The 14,509-nt window shown below is 38.7% G+C and overlaps 1 protein-coding gene across 1 annotated transcript in view; it reads left to right on the forward strand.

Moving 5' to 3' along the window:
- The first annotated feature begins 323 nt into the window (after positions 1-323).
- SFXN1 (sideroflexin 1) overlaps positions 324-14,509 on the forward strand; it is a 28,069-nt gene continuing 13,883 nt past the window's right edge. The window contains exons 1-3 of the mRNA XM_050905119.1: positions 324-402; positions 12,599-12,771; positions 13,409-13,579. Of these exons, the coding sequence (XP_050761076.1) occupies positions 12,608-12,771; positions 13,409-13,579 (335 nt within the window). The 5' untranslated portion in view covers positions 324-402; positions 12,599-12,607. The remainder of the gene's footprint in view (positions 403-12,598; positions 12,772-13,408; positions 13,580-14,509) is intronic.

Raw genomic sequence — 14,509 nt, forward strand, 5'->3', positions numbered from 1 at the left:
ACCCCATCCCCTCCATAGGGGCCCAGACCCACGTGTCACCCCTGTCCCCTCCGCAGGGTCCCAGCCTCGTGTGTCACCCCATCCCCTCTGTGGGAGCAGAACCGCTGTCCCAGCGGGTCACCCCTTTCCTGGGGAGGTGCTGCCTGGACACTCGCAGTGCCAGACAGCTGGCTGGGGGCTGCCACAGCCCTCCCCTCTCGCCTCCTCCCTGCACACATAACAGCTCCCTGCTTCCCCACCTGCTCCCGAAATCTCCCCCTGACCAGGAGTCGTCCCCTGAGCGTGGGCTGTCTGTCGCAGGGTGGTGTGTGGCAGTGGCACAGATCCCGGGCCTGCAGGAAACCAGCCTCCCTGCTGGGGGATCATCGTTTGCAGGGGAGGAACACACCGAATAACTTGGAGGTCAGACACCTAATAGCCAGAGGCAGGGATTTTAATTATGAGTATTGATTTTTTTTTTTCATTTATTGAGTTATAAAGAATTTATTGTGATTATAATGGGTTTTGAGAGAGTGAGGGGGGTGACGACTGGCTTTGTACCAACGTGCAATTAAAAAAACACCTGTATGAATCCAATCAGAAAAAGATACATGAAATAGTGAAAAACTATAGAAGAGGGCCATGAACATGCCTGGGTAGAGCCAGATAATCCTACTTCAGTTTACCAGGGCGGGGTTAAGAAATAAGGAGCAGAGACAAGCTTGGAGCAATCAGGACTGAAATAAAATAAGAGTTTCCACTAACCCTTTTTAGCAAAGAAGCTTTATTTTTCTTAATGAAGAGACGAAGTGAACATGTGACATGTCTCTGCGATATACGTCATGCAATGGGAGAAGAGGTGGCAAGTGGAAAGCCGACACCACTGAGCTGGCTGCGGCAACCTCTAACATCTGGATGTAGCTTTAATGCAGAATGATGAAATCTCTTGTCAAGTTACACGCCAAAGATGGCTGCTGTTTTGAGGAGAGAGCCCCAGCAGCAAGCTCTATCCATTTAACACAGACTGCTGCTTTTGTTGCTAGGCTACAAGCGGGATGTACATTTATAAGCAAAAAAAAAAAAAAAGTATCTTGTAGTGTTGCCATGATTTGCCTTCTCCAGCATTCAATTTGTTTTTATGATTGCAGTAGGAAAAATCATAGTGCAGGCAAAGCTTTTTTTCCTTGTGATTTAAATAGATATTTACTGGTAGAAGCTTCTTTGGGGAAGGAAAACTTTGCAAGTGGCTTTGTTAACATTTGGTGTAAGTACATTGCATCATACTTCTCCCAGTCATCAGCTGTGCTGCTTCTTTCAAACTGCGGTAGCAAACATAGTGCAAATAGTGGAATACCATTGCTTAATGACCCTGATAAGTCTGATATGTGCTCTTTTGCCATCACACAAAGATGCTTTATTCCCCTAAAAATCTATTAGTGCTTCTCATTTGAACCAATTATACTGCCATGATTGACATCCCTGGAGAACACATGTGTTCTTTTCTTTGCCAGAGCAATTAAAATGTGGGTAGTAGCTGGGTTCGCCTTTCCACTGTTGCTTTGCCAATGTGTTGCAGTTTTAAAGTAGAATAGGTCACCTTTTACTAATCAGAGGGCAGTTAATTTCCTGTCTTTTCTCCTAAGCCAACATAGCAGCTGTTGTGGTGGGCATTGCTTGTGGAAAAGAAAAATCTGAGTTTGTTCAGGCAAAGGAGCCCCAAAAAGGGCCAGTGTGTTATTTGAGGAATAAAGAGGCCTAACAGGATCCCTAAGTATTTCTCCATCAAAGCAGCATGGGAAATGCTTCAAAAGAACTCAACTCTGCAAAAAAACAAACAAACGGCCATGGGCGCTTTTGTTCATAAACATGTCAGAGGAAGAAAAGCTGTTCTCCTCCCCATTTTATAGCAGCAGGTACTTTTCTCAACCTCAAGATTTTCCAGCCTACATCTCTCATTTCCCAGAACAGGGCATTGACAGCTGGACATCAGGCTGTTAGGGGACTGCCTTGAAGAATGGAGGTCTAGGGGCCTAGTGTGTCAAATCTCTTTTTCTCTCTCGGAGTGAATCTGCACAAGAAACATTTTCAGCAGCACCTGGGTCTAACTTTTGAACTATTCCTATTCTTTAGGATTCTGGTAAGAAAGAGGTACTGCTGTTACCTTCTATTTTAACTGGGTTTTCAGGGAAAAGCCTCACTCTCATTTTTCAAAAAAGGAACTCTTAGTTGCCTGAGCGCCTTTACATCACCTGAAGTTAAGGATCTAAGTCCTGCTAAAGGACACCGTACAAATTACACCTTTCTTTCAGCATTTGTGTTGGCTAGGTTACTCGCTTGCCCTCCTGTATGCAGGCTGGTTTGAATTCTCTTTTAAGCTAGAGTACCCAGCGTGTCCCATGCTTTCTAACAGAGGGTTGCAGGTTGCAGTTTGGGAGTTGGGCACCAAGAAGTGAGATGTTGCAATGTTCGTTATCACAATTATGTCTGCACTGCTTTTGGACGGAGACTTCTCTTTAGACTTCTCCCTCCCCCGGCTCAGTTTTTGCTGACTTTCTGAAATTGCATGCAAGAGAGGTGAAAGGCCGCTCTCATTAATGGAGTCCGCTTCTGTAGGGGAAGGTGCAGGAGGCTATAATCTGGACTCCAGCCCCCATAAAAGCAAAAAGCAGCAGAAAATTCTGTATAGAGAGTGAAGCAGTACCCTGTCTGGTAACCAATCTAAGGATGTTTGCCGAAGGATCCTCACTCAATTCAGGTGTTTGTATCTGTTGAGGAAAGCCTGCTTCTGGGGTAGTTCTCAGGAGAGTTTCTCTCACAATATTCTCTCTGACAATATCGCACTCCTGGCAACCTAAGCTGTCTGCATCTCTCGAGGAATGGACTTTTTGCCATTAGGGATACTTCTTGACTCAGAACAGTGACTGTAGCTTTAAAAATGTGTATTTAGATCAGACACGGAGAATTAGGTTCACAGTTATACCATCAAGAAATTTCTTTTTCTGTCACTCTATTCCCAATTTTAGCTTAGATACTGGAAAAATTAATTACATACCTGACAAAGTTTCTTAATTGTGGAATGGATTTTTTCAAGACTTTGGTTAAAATACAAGGTGTCAGTAACATAAGAAAATATAAATAGTTCTAAGGAAGGTAGCAAAGCTGCTTTTCATCATTCGTGCACTGCTGCATGAGTTTAAGTTGCCCAGAATTTCCTGGATCGTGTGCCCATCTGGATTATTCAGTCATGCAACAGGGTTTAAAATAAATGATCAAATGTCTGGGTTGTTCAAAATTGAGTGGTATGTTACTGTCTGAAATAAATTAAATAATTATTGCTACTCTTTTGGCTGTTGCTTTGGTTTGAAAAGTGGTTATGTGACCTTCAATGAGATGTTTAAAACATGAACTTTGAAAACGAACAGCGGAGAGTTGAACTCCTGACAGCTCCTGAATCTGCATTTTGTAGAATTGCTGCAACTGCTGTTGTTAACCTTTAAACAAGGTTTAAAGTCTTCTACTATTGCTGGTTCTGTGGCAAATCTAAACGTAGCCTTTGTACTAAAACTGTTGATCAGACTTTGTGCTGGTTTTTATGTAATTATTTTTTAAGAGAGGCCACTCTCACTTATTCTTAAGCCCTCTTTTTCCCTCTAGTTAATGTTAGTATTAAACATTAGACCATGAACTGGCAGATGATTCCATCTGATCAGAGAGGGCAAGAAATTTGGGTGTGCTTGGTACTGGGGCTTCCAGCTCAGTTCAATGTCGCTTTCTGATTGAAAGTACAAGATGAAAAAGATGGTCAAAGAATTATTGATTTAAAATAAAGATTTTTGTAGAAGGTTATTAAAAATATGGAGTTGAGAGTTTCTCTTTAGATAAACAAAAACCTTAGTTTTAGCCATCAGTGAGTCCTACCGTGCTTTTTAGTTTGTTTTTATTTTGTGATTACTAGGGCTGGGAGAGCATTGGGGAGAGAGATGAGGAGGCCGCAGCAGGGAGTTTTGGAGAAAGAGTGGTAGAGGAGAGGCTGGCAGTGAAATTTGCTTTAAAGCACTTGGGAAGTGCAGTTTCGCACAGCGGTGTCCTTTCTGTGATGTGCCATCTGCATCACCACACCTAATTGCCTCCGGTCTACAGAACCATGTCTTCAGCTCAACTTTTGGTGCCAAGTACATGGCAAGCCGTGGCCATTTCTTTAGCTTGACAGTCATATGTTTATGAAAAACTTTATGAACACAGGATCACAGTTATGATTCTGAAAATATGCCTTGGTACATAGGAAGACTCGCAGTGTGAAACACATGGATAATCAAACCTCTGTGTCAGTGCTGGGGAGCTAAACAGTGCCAAAAAATGTTCCTGGTCACGGGAACGCGGTCCTCCGTATTGTTAACTTGCTGGAGCGCAGCGTGGAGCCGTTTTACCCAGGACAGCTGATGCTCACCCAGACAATCCGACAGCACAAGGGAGGATTTAGCTGCCGTTCTCCATGGGCAGTTTGGATACAGCCGCCCTAGTTTGGAAACTGAAAGGGTTTAATAATATGAATGTGCCAGAGCATAGTCCGTTCTTAATTACTGGTTTAATTTACTAGTGTGGACTATTACCAGCTTCAGGGTTTGCAGGTACAAGTGGTTCTGTTAAATACCTTTCTAATGGATCTGTTGTTTGAAACACTGAAAATATGTATTATTTCCTTCCTTACTGCATATTTTCCATGATAGATGTTAACTGTTTGACTGGGTTATGATGTTGTCTTTTATCCTTTCCAGTACTGCTGATCCTCCCGTGTGAACATGACGTCAAAGTGACATTTCAGTATGGATTATTACAGTCCCTTACGTGTTTGTAAAATTAATGTTGTTTCCCAAATCCTCTGTTAATGGAGTTGTTTGAGGAAGAGAATTGTTTCAAGGTCAGATTGGGTAATTTTGCTGCTTGCCTTTCCCCCTCAAAATTTAAGGTGCTGTTGATTCAGTTTTGTCCTATTTCACAGGTGGTCTCCCCTCTGTTGGTACTTACTGAATAGCAACAGGTGTGGGAACAATAAATTCAGATGCTTATATATAGGCAGTTAAGTGTTAGGTAGTTGTTGAAGTCTGCCTTCATTAGTTGACTGTAACAAAGCAAACATTTTTATCTTTGTTCTAGAGGATTTGTGCATTTACTTTCCAGTCCTTTGCAAACTTTCTACTTATCTCAGGGTTCAGATGGATTTATTTTAATTTGGTTTAACCCAAATGTCCTTTATTTTTTCTTTACACAATTCTATTATGGATATATCGATAATGAGAACTTAAATTTTGGGTACACTTAATGTATATGGAGAACTATATCACTGAAGGTAGTAGAGTTACACCCTTGACAAAGCATTGTAGTTAAAATAATAATTAAATCTTAAATAGTTTTATTACAGTGCTTTTGTTATTGAGTATTTGAATGGATTATGCAAACAGCAGCACCCCTCTAAAATTGTATCTGAAAATTAAGGCCACAGCTAGGTAAAATACTGTTGCAACAACTTAAATTGAGGGTGTTGTACCTATTTCTTGCAGTTTTACAGTCTCACTATTTAAATAAAAGATAAAATTTTTAAAAAGCCATACAGTTTATGATGATGACTGCATGGCTGTTGGATAATATATTGATGAAACCATTTTTGTGCACAGTCACCATTTTTACTTTATAGTTGAACATTTTGTTTTATAAGAGGATCCCTTTGAAGTACATAGGCATTTTATTGGCGTATGTTTTTGCTTCATGGGATTTATTTCCCTTTTCAGCATTTACTAATGGAGCTAATGAGTCATGAGTAGCATCATACAGTCTCTTTAATACAAGAGGTGAGGCTTTTGTTCTAAAAATATTTTGCTGGAAAACTTGTAAGTTTTCAAAACAGAAATTCACTGGTTCTCTTAGACAGGCACCATTGTAACAGATCTATGACTCAGAGTCCCGAGACTGGCAAACTCAGCAACCTTTTTTACTTCACTGCAAGTTTTATGTGTCTCCAAATTATATTATTCCAATGTTTGAACTTTTTACACTCCCTTGTATGTATGACATCTGTTCCTTCTCTGTGGACATTGGTGGTCTGCCCTGCCCACAGTCTTCATGATTCTATTTTAAACTTATTTAGAACAGCATTGTTCCTATGTATATTCTTAAAGTGCAAGTCAATTACGTCAATCGCATCATTTAGAAGAAAATGTTTCTGTGTACTTAAATAGCTGTCACCTAAAATTTTAATCCCTTTTTGCGTGAGATCTAATCTTTTGCAGGGTGGACACCTGTCCCATCCCCCCTCATCCTATGCAGGATTGGAGGCTATATACTATCCTTTATTAAGATTAGTAATATTAAAGTCAGTGTTTTGTGTTGCTGTCTTTCTAAACAGACACAGTGATTTCAAGCATGATCTTTTGTTGTAGCACATGCCAAGAGTCCTCCATTAATGTCTGTTTTCCATTTTCCTGCTAGGTTGCTTTTTGCTGCTGCAGCACTAACCCTTTTTTGGTGGATATACAAGAAGAAAGAGAGACCAAAGCATGTGCTGACATGCTTCTCCTAGCTTAGTCTGGCTACCGTGGGTAACAACAGTGAGAAAGTCATGGAAACAGGAGTTTTACCTTGTGCTGGCAACCTGAGTGGTTGTGTGTTGTCTTTGGGGTGCTTTTATTCTGCTAGCATGTGTTATGGCCACCCTGGCCACTCTCTTACCCCTACTACTTAGATTGTGTTAGCTCTTTCTACCATCATACCTTTTTTTTACTATGTAGACACACAAGGACTGGGAGTTTTTCCAGTTTACAGCAAGTTAGGTCTCTCTTGCACCCGTTTTCTTGGTCTGTAATGTAGACTTTCAATCTCTTGACTCTGGCAAGCCGAAACGTTTAGAATTATCTATGCTTTATGTTTCTTGTTCATGGTCTTCCCTGCAGATTTAAGGCTAGGCTTCAAGATTTGCATTATGCCTGGCTCTTCCCGCATCTGCAGATCCTGGACTTGAGCAAAATGGTAACCCAAGGTGGTCACTGGTTAGTCTGTTGAAGGGGCATGGGAGTGCAGACCTTTCGTGCTCCCAGACCTTCTACTGTGCCAGTTCAACATACTAATCCAGGAGGCTGTGCTGGCCACTCTTTTCTTTCTGCTGCATTAGTTTTCTGCTAGGGTAGTAAGTTATATCAGCACACATGGTTCAAGGAGTGTCAGAGCGGACGCAGAGTAGATCGAGTGGGGAGGGGATAAAGATAGAACGTGAAAGCGGTAAGTCTTCTATTTTCTGTAGATCCACCTTTGCCAGGATAGGCTAAATGAAATGGAGTGAAACGATCCTGAATTGAACCATGAACCATCTGCAGTGAAGGCAGATCCTTATTGTTTAGATTTCTTATTACTAAAGGACTTGTTTTTGTGGACAGAAGTATCGTAAGTATATAAAAACAATTCACAGACAACCCAGTAGTATATATGCTAATCAGAGTGAAAAGAAAGAAAAGAGCTTCTATTTATGGACTGCTTTATTAAGCATTCATTAGATAGCTTTAAACAGATTAACATAAGCTATCCTAAGCAGTTTTTAATCTTTCTTAATGAAACTGATAATTTAATTATAAAACTATTTAAACTTGGACTTTCCTACAAGTAATATACCAATATGGAAGCATTCGTAGAACAACTTACCAGCCCTAATGTACAGATTATTTTTTTTTTTAGTGGAAAAGAATTTTTGAATAAATGAGTTCACCCTGCTTTCATAGGGTACTGCTTTGCAAAACCAGCAGTTGCCATTTTAGACCAGAAGATGGTCTGTTTTTTCACAATATATCACTGTTCACGGGAGGGTGTCTTTAATGTTATAGTACTAAGAAAGGGAAAAGAAACCGAAGGAGCATCTCCTATTCAGACCTTCTGCATGAGAACTCTGTTCTCCAGATCTGTCCTGAGTCTTTTTTCATTTCCATGATCTGTGTTCATTCTGCGACATGGCTGGTGAGAAGTGTATCACATGAAAATAATCCTACTAAACCACAGGTGTCTCTGCATTGTGGTGTTTTAAACTGTTTCGTAACTGTGGAAGTACTTATGGCAAACAGGAACGTGGAATAGAAAGACAAGAATATTCAACTGGAAGTGAGGGATGAATTCTCTGCTTCTTACCCAGTGCCTTTCCATCTCTCGTCATTACTTTTGTAAAATAATAACTTGTGTCTTGCTGCCTCAGCAGTACTTAGAGCACAGGTCAGGAGGTCTAGGTTCTGCTGTCATTTGTGACTTGACCTGTGGTCTTGAGCTAAGTTATGTTATTTAATTGTCTGTTTCTTTTACCTTTGTGTGAGGAGAAGGATGCTCCTTAACAGTGCTGAAAAGCTAGTAACACCTCTAAATGTCTTTGGACTAAGCTGCAAAAAGAAGTAGTATTAGATTTTACTGGTCTAATGTCAGTTATTTATAATTCTGATACAAATGCCTTCATGCTTCAAGGTTAGCTTAGTAAATGATATATTGCTAAAGCACCTTATTTTCTTGAAGTTTGTAAGATTTATTGTTTCAGTGTAGGGAAATCCTGTCTCAGCATATAGTAACGACCTTAATAAAAGCTGCTGTACAATAATGAACTTAACAGTGAGGGAAATGGGAGTGGAAGGAGGGGGAAAAGATTAGTTTCCCCTACCGTACCACATTTATTAGCCTTCTAGTATTCTGGAAAGCTTTAGGACCTTCCCTAACTTGATGGTGAAACTTTAAGATCTGACGGTAGTTGAATCACAGCTATATTTACTGTCAGTTGGAGCAGCAATGCTGATGCTCCTTGTATACTTGCTTTATGCTTACTTATTTGAGTTAATGACTGCAAATTTTAATACATGAACAGGCCTTTGGAACAATATGTTTTTCTTGAGGTCTCTTGTACCAAAGAAAAACTGAAGGCCACTAGGGAAAAATGATCTACTGAAGGAGCAAGAAAGTGTATTCAGTAGGTTGGATCTAATAATATTAAATAAATTTATCAATGTTCATTTTAATCATTGAAACACCTATTTGGCAGCTATTTCTATGCAGCAGTGCATCACCTCCTTAATAGGTAAAACACTATAGAGCGAATAGCTTTTAAATATTCAGAACATTCACTAAATACAATCAGCATATTCTTCTGTTGCACCTCACAGTACCGTTTTAATGTATTAAACTAAAATTATGCAATAACTTACTGCAGCAAATAGCTCATATTCCATGTAGTATACACCTGATAGGAAAGATGACACTGCACTACGGGAGTCTTCATTGTACACAGGGGTTCAGAGCTGCTGGTTGGGGTCAGTGCCAAGTGAACAGGGCTTTTTAACTCTTGAGAAAGGGGTAAATCCGGTTCTGTGTGCTCAGTTCTCAGTAAGGTCGGTGCTGGTCATAAGAAGGTCTTAATTTTTGTTAGTAGAAACTGGCTTTATTTCATCATTTGTTCTGGTTTCATGTATTAATATAGAAAGAGCACTGCATTGGATGGAGAGAGGTATAGAAAACCCTGGCCTTGTGATTTCAGATGATCACGTGTTTTTAACAGTACCATTATCTGGGGATACTTCAGTATATTTTCCTTCATCCAAGCATTCAGAATGATTTATGCTTTTGTCGAATAGCTGGGGGGTGTTAATTATTGCAATAAAAGCTGTGAGAGCTTATAGTGATTCGGGAGTCTTTGAAACAACCTTGCATGTGATGACTTGGAGTAGAAACTGGGAATTTTAAACTTGTCTGGAAAGGAATAATGGAGCATTTAAGCTCTTAATACAGTTTATCAGGAAAAAGCAAAAGTAATCCTTCTGGTGTCCTACCTGCAGCCTGTGCTGTCAGTTCATGGTTATCCAGAACTCAGCAATATCTGTAGAAACACAGCTTGGTTTTACACAATTGCTCTCTACACTGCAAAGGCAAACAGCTCTGTTTTGCCAGTACAGCTCTGAGTTTCTCCTGATGTCAGGAAGATTTAGTGAGCAGGGCACAGAAATATCTGTGTAGTTATAATCTTTGTGTGATTTTTAACTAAATTGATTTAGCTTGTGTAAAATTCAGTAATAACATCTGTTCTATAGAATTGGAGATCCTAAATGCTTTGTTTTGTTTTTTTCGTTTAATGAAAACAAGCTCCTCGGGTTTTTAATATAAATTGATTATTTAACTTAAAGAAACTTTAATTACCAGTAAATGTACAAAAGGAAGGTAGTTTTTATTGAGTGGCACCAAATTAGGATTTTCTAATAAATTTTGAACAAACTTATTTAGTAATACTAGCTGAGATACGACATTTCCGTCGTTCAGCTGTTAATCACACTGTGATTGTGAAGGACAGCCCTTCATTGTTATTTATTTAATCCATTCTGGGTTCTCAGTGTGGTGCACTGGCAGTAGGTTACTTTGCTTTCTTTGTTACCACATGTGGGACTTTGCCTCAAATATTCGGCAGTGCTGAGTAGAACGTACTTGCCAAATCCTCTTTAAACATTGCTTATCTTCATGTATAATGCAGTTATTCTGCATTTTTGCAACCTTATCTTTACAGCTTTACAATTGTGTCTGGTGCTCAGTGCCATCATGCTTATGCATACACAGTTTCTATTGACTTCATGAGCACGTGTAACATTGGGAAGAATTTGAGCAATCTGAATGTCATCGGCAGTTCTTCCTGGCAGATGATACATCAGAAAATCAAATATTTTCTGTAATGTTTGTATGGTACACCATAGAATAGTATGTGGCCACTAGGTTTTCATTGTCATTAAATCACAGTAATAATAACCACAGAAGTCCTAAATAAGAGTCATGCTTGTGCTATTACGTAAGCATAAAAATGCTAAGTCTGGGTAAATGCAGGGAAGACAGTATTTTCCCTGAATAATTCCCACTCTAAGAGCAATTCTGACTGATAAGTGGTTCAAGGCAGAATAATTTTTGTACAGTGCTCAGCTGCTTAAAAAGTTGATTTCATGGTTCCTGTGAGAGATGTTACGAAGATGTATAATCTCCTTCTTGTACGACTATGAGCTGATTTAGCTCACTTTTAAGAACAGACTTGGGGGGGGGAGTTTGCTAGAAATGTGTCTTCTAAATATTTATTAGTTTCCTCCTCCTCCCTATTGCTTAAAGCTGCCAATTTAGGGCTGGTTATGACAGATGGGGAGACTTAAGCCTTTATTTCTGTAGAAGCTTACTTTTCCAAAGACTTCTAAGTTTTTCCACTTGAGGTAGAGGAGAAGGATCATAATTACATTTGAGAGATGGACAATAGCTTCTTCAGATTTCATGAATGGTCTCTCCTTTTTTCCCATGAAGTTCACATTTTTTTATGATGGAGACACTTTACATGATTAGTTACTTTCTTTCTGTGATTTTTTTTTTTTTCCCCCCCTGTTCTACATCATATAAGTTTCATCAAATTGACCAGAATGTTTCAGACAACTTCATGGAATTCTTGAGTTAAGATGAAAATACTCTTCAGTGGCAACTTACACCATATGTATCAGTTGTCCTCATAATGATGATTTCTTTCCCATTAAAACACATAAAATGCTATGTGATATCATCTGTATTTTTATAGATCCAATTTACTTCCGCCATTTGAATTACAAGCATTATTTGGAGGATGGCTTTTTTTTTTTTTTTTTTAAACTGGCAATTGAATATGTTGCAGAAATTTCTCTTAAGAAAGTTAAAGCTCATGTAGCTTGTGCTATGCAGGAACTGTCCTTCTTTCATTAGATGTTGAAGTAAACTTAGTCATCCTGAAGTAATTTTTAATTTTCTGGGCTTTAGGCCCCATAAATGCACAACTATGTTAGTTCAGTGCCCTTCATTGTAGTTCTTTAACCATCTTTGAAGTATCATTAGGAGATCTGGTCATGTGTTCATAATGTGGCAAATTGTTGCATTATATAATCTTTGTTTTGTTAAAACGTGGATTTAGAGAAACAACATTTATTAAAAGAAATTGTTGGGTTTGTGTTCCTAATTTTTGTTTTGTTTTGCTATGCCAGAGAAGTTAACTGGATTTCATTAAATATTTCTTCTGTCACTGCACTTTATAGCAGTTCTTCAGGCATCTCTTGAAATATTTAATTTCTCCTTCCCTTCAAGACAATATTTTCAGCAAACACTAATTCATCATTGAAATAAAGCACACTTCTGATGAGTATATTGTTATTTAGTACAGCTATTTATTCATAAATTTCTATACTTCCTTTGCATCTGCCTCATCCTCAGATATTTGTACATGTATATGATGTACCTCTACCTCATAATCAGATACTTGTACACTTACGAAGATGTCATGTATAAATGTCTTGGGGAAACAGGCCCAGAAACATTTCTGTAGACTTTTAACTAAGTTCTTGCTTTTTCACTGCTATCAATACCAGCCTCATTAAAACCCATGATGATATCTGACATCCTCTGCTTTCTGGATATATACTTGCCCCTTTAAACCTCAGTTCTACAAGTTGTTCGGTGTTTGTTCTCTGTTGGTTTTACTCTAAGCGTAACCACTTTTCATCTTGCAGGTTATAGATACATTATGAAATAAGTGGAATTCTGAATTGCAAATTTTCATGTTTTCTTCACACAGTTTTTGAAGATGTCAGCAGATATACCATTAAATATTAATATCAAGGAGCCCCGATGGGATCAAAGCACTTTTGTTGGACGAGCCAGTCACTTCTTTACTGTAACAGACCCCCGGAATATTTTGTTATCAGATGCCCAACTGGAAAATGCAAGAAAAATTGTGCATGATTACAGGTATGGCATTGATCGCTTTTACTGCTGGCCCAAAAAAGTCCATGTCAATGATAAGTACATAGTTATGTATTTAAAAGGAAATATTTAAAACACTGTATTCATTGCACCACTCTTTCTTCTTATTTCAGAGCTTGAAACACTTTTCTTTTTTTTTTAAACAAATTTGCTAATGAATGGGAAAATTATGTCATCTGAGAACCCCTATTAACTATTCTGAAATACAGAAGTGTCTAATTCTGAAAATAGTTAATATGACAACAGAGTTTAAAACTTCCTCTTATGTGTTATATTGTTTGGAGCAAGTAGTTTCTTAAATACTTGCAAAGTAAATTTTTAAAGTTTCAGAGATTTTAGTTCTACATTTTAGCTCTAAAATCTAGTACAGGTTTGAGTAAATAGAAATTTGGTGCTCGATATATCGACTCAGCCAACGTAACCACTGCTGGGAGTTTTGATTCTTTTTATTTCACCAGTTCATTTAAAAGCTGAAGGTCTGCAAGCTAACTATGAGGCTAGATTAACTTAGTATGAACATCCCAAAATCCCCTGATGCCACATTTGTCACTGGAGGTTGCAGCATTTTATAACAGTTGTACTTTTTGTTGTTGTCTTGTTTTGTTTTTTAACTTGTCCCAAGACAAGGTATCGTGGCACCTGGCTTGACAGAAGATAACTTGTGGAGAGCAAAATATATCTATGATTCAGCCTTTCACCCAGACACTGGTGAAAAGATGGTCTTGATTGGCCGAATGTCAGCTCAGGTACCCATGAACATGACTATCACAGGTTGTATGATGACCTTTTATAGGTAAGTGATGGCAATATAACACATAAAACATGTGCCTACAAATTAGATAAGTGAAAATCAATGTTATTGTCAAAAGAGCATTTTTAAAGATTTATAATAAATATTTTAAAACGTAAAATTTTGCTTCCTTTTCTCTTCTCTCTCTGGATTCCCTCACACTGAGTCATGGTTTCCTCTAGAAGTAGTTGTGAGATAAGCCCTTAGCCCCTCTCCTTCACCATCCCAGTTCTCAAACTGGGAAAGCTGAATGTTCCAAAATCCCATCCATGTAGGAGAGTTGTGTGGAGGACAAAGAGGAGGAGATGCCTGGGAATTTCTAACCTTAGAGATCTGGCATGTAGGATGTTCTGTCTGCCAAGTGAGTACTCAATATGCTTTGGTCCATCAGTCATCAAGTTTCTCCAGCTCCTGTTTGATCCTTCCATTCTCTCGATAGTTCTTGAATCGCCAGTACTGTGAAGTCCACAGCAGAAGCCAGTATCATCTGTTAGTAGACTCCATGTTAGAAATATTTTTGTGACACCATGCTTTGTTAGCAAGGACTGGTGGGAGGCTCAGAGGAAATAACAACAGCGTTTTTGATGCTGAGATTTTACAAATTCTTGGCTCACACTCCAGAAGGGCACAGGTATTTTGAATGGCACATATATACATGTGTGTTTTAAAAAACAGTCAACAATATGAATAAAACCATCAGTACAGCTGCCCGTTCACAAGCACTGCTTCCTGTTACCTGCTTATTCTTTTATGCATGTTCTGTTATTATCTATAATACTTACAGCAGCTATATACCTTTTCTTTGCATTATTGGTAGTCACTCAGATTCAAAACTAGGTGATTTATTAGCCTGGAAGACATTGGTTTCTTTGGACCAGACCCTCAGTCGTGCAAACAGGATTGTGTAGAATTCCTTGGATGATGCAATGTAAC

Source organism: Gymnogyps californianus, chromosome 14, assembly GCF_018139145.2.
Source record: "Gymnogyps californianus isolate 813 chromosome 14, ASM1813914v2, whole genome shotgun sequence".
NCBI classification, from domain to species: Eukaryota; Metazoa; Chordata; class Aves; order Accipitriformes; family Cathartidae; genus Gymnogyps; species Gymnogyps californianus.